Below are 6,413 nucleotides of genomic sequence, written 5' to 3' on the forward strand. Positions count from 1 at the left end.
TTAGAATTTACCTTATTTGGACATAAAATTTAACCTCATTGTTAATAAAATCTATACTCATGCCGTTACTTTCATAAAAATAAAATAAAACAAAATCCTAAACATACAAAAAGTCAAAAGGGTCTCACTTTCCACTACCTCACTTCAATTATTACACTCCAACAATTTCTTAAAACTCATGCCCTAACTAAATTGCACTCCTAAACTGGGACGGAGGGAGTATTAAAGAGGTGATTTAAGAATATGTGATTATATTTTTTTTATCAAGGTTCGACTGTAACATTCTAAAAAGTAAGAATTTAAAGTAGTCCCTCCGTCCCATAAAAGATGTCTCACTTTCCTTTTTAGTTTGTCTCAGTAAAAATGTCAATTTCCATTTTAAGAAAAACTTTCCTCTCACAACAATATAAATATTATATTTTCTCTTTTCACCTAACACACAAAATAAAACCTCATAAAATCTCGTGTCATCACACAAATGTGACATCTTTTGTGGGACGAAGGGAGTAATAAGAATTAACTGGAAATAACCAGTTAACTGTTTATGAAGATCACATCTTCATATTGTTTAATACACGCCTTAGCGATAATTTTCACCAAAACATGGAAATAACCCTCCTAGTCTTAACGTGACATAGGGGTCGTCATATTTGTAACGCATCATCACATTAGCATGTTACGCAAGATTACATTCACTTTATTTGATTGCATGCACGATTTATTTCTAGTCTTTGTAAGGATTCATCACCTACCATTTATTCTTATCTTGATCTCATTAGAAACTTTCTTTCATTTTGTTCTTATCATTCAGGGAAAACAATAGATAGCTAAAGTAACCCATCTAAGTTCAAGTTTGAAGTAGATATTTTTGTTTGTCCCATCACTTGGGAAAGTGATATTGCAGATATCAACTTATAACTAAGTACGAGCAGGTTCCGGCTAGCATACTTCTTATGCACTCTATGTTTATCAAACATAGCTCATAGTTTCATACCTTAACATCCATCAATTATTAAATAAACACAATTCATGCTTCATATTTCTTGCAACCATAGTTCATAGCCTCATACTTCACTTCTATCCACGATTTCATAAAATACCACATGCTTCAACAACCATATCCCATCACTCAAAACGTCATCCATACTCGCATGCTCCTAAACCATCATGCACTGCCACGGCTCGCATTCCAATCTCCCGACGCTCCTGATTGCGTAGCAGGAGGCAGCTGATCAGAAGCCCTCGTCTGTCCCCTCTGAACCTGCATTGTTTCACGACGGGTGTCGTGTCTTGGACGAGGCCTGATTCTCGTGTTTTGTAGTCTCTCGGTGAACTTGTATTGCGGCCTATGAATGACTTTCCCATCCACAAAGAGATCACCTACAAATCATTTTACCAACACATGTAAGAGATGTAGTAGAGGGTGGGATGGGAAGGAAATAGGTGGAGAAGTAGTAAGTCAGTCCTGTGAAAATATTCACTAACCACCATAGTCCTTGTTGGGAACATCGAGATATGAATCGGGTAACACCCATAGAACACCAGGCAGGCCTGTGAATGATAACATTGAACAAGAATGAGGTTCAACCAGATGCAGTTGCGCGTGCAGAAAGCCAAGAAAAAGTAAAATTCATGACAAATCACAGATGCATGGTGCATTCAATTATATACCGCAGACAAGAACAAGAGACCCAAAACAAATGAGAAGCAAATGGAAGGAGCAATATTGAAAAAGAGGGAAAACTTGTACGATTTAAAGAGACCGAGTCATGTGTTGAAAGTCTAGTAGGTGATCCTCACAATTCATTGCAGGAAGACATCATTGAACAATGGTCAGATTGCATAAGCCACAATTGTACACAGTAAAATTTCAAAAGTTTAGCACACCTAACAAATTCCATAAGATGAAAAAGACAAGGTTTAGATATGTTTAAGACTTTAGTACCTTTAACTTTGTAAGAAAGCTCTTCAGAGATGAGAGCTCCAAACCCAGTGTATGTTGATGTGCACACAGAATATATCTTCTTTTTTGCTTCTTCTTCACTGCAAATTCAGAACCACCAAAAAACAAGCCAAATAAACCTATTTGAAAAACTCTCATTCTCAAGTCTATTTATATGACAAGCAAACAAAAGTCCAATCCATGGTTGAACATATATACTTGTAGGGGGCATTCGGTTGCCAGATTATTTGTGATTAAAAGTCATGACTAATCTTATATCTTGATTAATTGTGTTTTGCTAAAAATCTCGGCATGTGAAAACGTATCTTGGCCCATCCATAATGTCAAAATTCTACTGTGTCTTATCCCATTTTGTATCCCATTATTATCTTGTTTCTTGTCTAATAGACTGAACACAACAACATTCTACTAGTTTAGTCCAATGAGCTTGGATTCGCAAAATCATGCTTTTGACTTCCAAATCAATCAACTAAATACAGTGTACTTCCTCCATCCAATAAGTCTTCCAATTTGTCATTTTCGTCCGTCCACCAATACAAGTCCCATTTACCTTTTACCATTTTTTATAATGATCCCCACATTCCACTAACGTTATCCTACTCACATTTCATTATAAAACTAATACTCCCTCCGTCTCACCACAAGTGATGGATTTCTTTTGGGAGCGGAATTTAAGAAAATGATACGTATTAAGTTAAAGTAAAGGGAATAAAATATGAAAGAAGAAATAGTAAGAGAAATAAAGAGAGAATAAAGTAAAAGGAGGGAATAAAGTAAGACAGGGTTAAAGTTTTGTTTTTTGTTAAAAAGAAAATTTGATCACTTTGTGATGGGAAAACCCAAAATGGAAAGTTGATCATTTGTGGTGGGACGGAGGAAGTAGTATATAAAAATAGAACAAACCTTCCACTAACCTTTTCTTACCCACTTTCTATTACATTTCTTAAAATCTGTGTTTGGCCACATTTAACAAGAAAAAAGGTATGTAAGGACTCAATTTTGTTTCACATAAATAAATTTGGGGGATTCATGTAGTTACCTTCCAACCACAGAAGCTAGGGTTTTGACGTAAGCATTAACCATCTCTTCGTCAGTGGGCTTGGGATCCGAATCGAACTCCATCACGATAAGCCAGTGCTCGTAATCACAGCCATCGAGGAGAATCGTCTCCTTCGGGGGGCGGTTGCTCCAGTTGGGTGACGGGTCGTTCAGCGGAGAATACCCTGCACGCGACGAGCTCAATCGAGTTTGAGAGAAGAACCGCTCCACGACGGGCTGGTGGTGGTTGAGGGTGTGGAAGAGGGCAGAAAGGGAAGTACGAGAGTGGCGAGATAATAGGGTGGCTAACGTACGCCGGGTGGCAAAGAGAAAGAGTGATGTCATGTATGAAGACACAACAACACTCGAAATTCAAAGAGAAACACAACTTCTATTGTAGCTCAACACCACCCAGTTCGTCGCCGCTCAACCTGCACATAGGGAAAACACATGCAGGGCTGAGTACTATAAAATACTAAGTGGACTTATGCCGAAAACATTTTAATAGTTATGTCATCCATACCATACTGAACTCGAGTTTTTGCATTAAGAAAAGAATATCATCGAGTATCACAAAATAATTTCATAGACTGCCGGTCAAAACAATCTCCCCATTTTCTCAATAATCCATCGATCACAACCTTTCCATAGTGCGACGAAAGTGTGGCCACAGTACACTATTTCCCACGAGACCGGCCGACTAGCAAAGACACCTCCCTGCCCCAGCCGTGTACACTAGCCTGTACACTAGCCTGATAGGGTTTGCAGCCCTACTCAGACCAAAATTCGTTTACATATACCTATAGCCTAATAGAGCGAACTCACAAACTAGGCATCAGACAACATAGCCCTATAGCCTAATGGAGCGAACTCACAAACTAGGCATCAGACACACAACATCATCTAAACAATCACAAGCATGGCATAACATTTAAAGCACCTTTATAACATCATAATCATGATTTCAAAATATAAAAGAGTTGAGGAAATGAAGCCTACCTCGTTCGCTTAACTCTTTAATTATTTTCTTGCATTTACGATGACGACTCACTTGCGAGAAATCACCTTTTGAAATATAAATATAAATACAGTCATCAAGCCAAGGAATCAAATAAATAAATAAATAAGATGCATGCATCCTAAAACTTCGGTTATAATTTTCTTAATTGTAGAAATTTTCGAACGCGATTCATAATTAATATGTTATAAACTTATGTGTCTCGATTAACTTTGGCCGCATAGCTAGCTCGCTCGCACCCCCAACATATTGCAGATAACAAAAACCCGGCTCACAAGAAAGGAAATCAACTTCAAGGATTCGACCCACTACAAATAATAGGAAGCAGCCCAACTGAAATAGTGAACCAGCCCCAAAGAAATAATTACAAAAGTTGGCCCGATCAACAATTAAATAAAAAGAATTAATAAGAAAGGAGTAAATAAATAAAATAAAATAAAATAAAATAAAATAAAATAAAATAAAATAAAATAACAGAAAAGGGATTAGGATCCCGTTCTGTCGTCTCTCATCTCTCACATCTTCACCCACCCAATTTATTTAATAAAATAAAATAAAATAAAATAAAATAAAAAACATCTTCACCCCCAATTTGAAACCAAGTCAATTTTCCTTACTCAGCCCCAATTTCAAAGAACATCCACCATTAAACGGCGTTCGTTCCTTTAAAGTTCATTTTTTCCCAATTGGATTGTTCAACGATTGGATTGGTTATGTAATTGGTGCCACGATGAATGTGTAGTGCAATAACGAAAGTAAGGCGAGTTGGGAAGGTGTATACCGTTGGTGTAGGAGGGAAATGGGGTTGTAGGAGGATTGTGCTCTTCCGCCCTCTCTCTCGGCGCTCTCTGCCATTGAAGTCTCAGGAGTCAGGCTTTAATGAAGGTAATTTGTGGAAAAAGAAACTTGATACCTTGGTCGGTTGTGTAATGAAATGAAGCGTGAATTCCTTCTAAATTCTATCCTTCTCTACAGATTTTTCTTCTCAAATTGTGAGTGTGTGAATTGAAGAAAAGTGATATTTGTGTGTGTGTGGCGGCGACTGCGAAGATTTTGGAGAAGGGATTATTTATTCGATCTCACACTTGTGTAGGACTAAATTCATTTGCTTTGGCCCAAGGCCACTTGTATTTTAAACTAGAAGGCTAAGCCCAAACTTTGTATTTCAATTACTTGGACTTTTAACTAAACTAGTATCAATTTTCTCATACAAAATTGAAATTTTAAATTATATAAATTATGATAAAAACTAAAATTATATAGAGTTTTTAAATCACTGATACAATATAAACCAATGACATTAATTTCGAACCAATCTTGTTTATGTTATTAATAATTTTTGGTAATGTTGAAAAATCAAAATAGCTTTCCATATTGTCTTATAGATTTTTTAATAATGCTGAAATTTTAATTTAATACTTATGTTGGAATTAATTACATTCTTCGTCAATCCATTTCATTACTAATCATATAACATTCAATAATTTCACTAATAGAAAATCGATTAACAATAGAAAATTAGTCAAGTCCATTAATAAAAAATAATAGATCAAAATGTGTAATTGGAGGCTCAACGTAATCAGATCTCAAACACAGCCAAGATCAAATCGGTTCAAACAAGAAGACTATGCAATCGATTGAAATGAGTAAAACTAAGAACAAGAAATACACATGGAGAAACAATGGAGATCATTATTCAATGTTTGAGAGAAACTCTTAGCTGACAGATGAAAATCCTTTCTCTCTTGCTCAGCTCGAAAATCAAAAACTAATCTCTCTAACTAACTTCCCTCACTTTTCATACTTCAAATATTGAGAGGGAAATTCAAAAGAGAAAGTTACCAGAATTGCATATCAGTCCCTAAACTTTCTAAGTTGTTCAGTTTTGCCCCAATTCTATAACAAATCTCCACCTTGGGACACAACTGGACAATCATCAGAGCATTCCCCACTCCTTACATTCACTTCAGCTGGATCAGGTTCACTAAATCCATGCAATACTTCAGCTTTGATCCGGGTAGTATCTTTGTGAGCATATCAGAAGCATTGTGCTCAGTTGCAACCTTCTCAATCTTTACTGAGCCATTTTCAACTTCATCTCTCACAAAATGCAGTTTAACATCCACATGCTTGCTCCTTTCATGAAATGTTTGATGCTTTGATAGACATATGGCACTATTCGAGTCACACAACACTGTCACAGTGCCTTAATCAATTCCAAAATCAGAGCAGATTCCTTTGAGCCATAGGCTTTCTTTCACTGCCTCAGACATGGAAATGTACTCAGCTTCGATTATTGAGAGTGCCACCACAGATTGTAGACTTGATCTCCAACTCACTGCAACACCATACAAGCAGAACACATAACCAGATTGGGACTTCCTTGTATCAATG

General features: G+C 36.6%; 1 protein-coding gene across 1 annotated transcript; it reads right to left on the minus strand.

The window, feature by feature from the left end:
* Positions 1–965: 965 nt before the first annotated feature.
* On the minus strand, positions 966–5,097 carry LOC121756888 (multiple organellar RNA editing factor 3, mitochondrial-like). Its single transcript, XM_042152312.1, has 7 exons — positions 4,933–5,097; positions 4,801–4,867; positions 4,001–4,066; positions 3,003–3,432; positions 1,946–2,043; positions 1,486–1,551; positions 966–1,380 (listed from the first exon to the last, which is right to left on the minus strand). Exons 4-7 carry the CDS (start codon positions 3,344–3,346, stop codon positions 1,166–1,168), a joined length of 723 nt encoding a protein of 240 aa, XP_042008246.1. The 5' UTR covers positions 3,347–3,432; positions 4,001–4,066; positions 4,801–4,867; positions 4,933–5,097; the 3' UTR covers positions 966–1,165.
* Positions 5,098–6,413: the final 1,316 nt, after the last annotated feature.

Source organism: Salvia splendens, chromosome 12 (genome assembly GCF_004379255.2).
Source record: "Salvia splendens isolate huo1 chromosome 12, SspV2, whole genome shotgun sequence".
NCBI classification, from domain to species: domain Eukaryota; kingdom Viridiplantae; phylum Streptophyta; class Magnoliopsida; order Lamiales; family Lamiaceae; genus Salvia; species Salvia splendens.

Bases quoted from the DNA above. Each gene is read 5' to 3' on its own strand.
- LOC121756888 (XM_042152312.1), bottom strand. From the start codon at position 3,346: ATGACATCACTCTTTCTCTTTGCCACCCGGCGTACGTTAGCCACCCTA. The intron at 1,552-1,945 runs GTACTAAAGTCT...TATCATTCACAG, and splicing joins GCTTTCTTACAAAGTTAAAG to GCCTGCCTGGTGTTCTATGG. The intron at 1,381-1,485 runs GTTAGTGAATAT...AATGATTTGTAG, and splicing joins TCCCAACAAGGACTATGGTG to GTGATCTCTTTGTGGATGGG.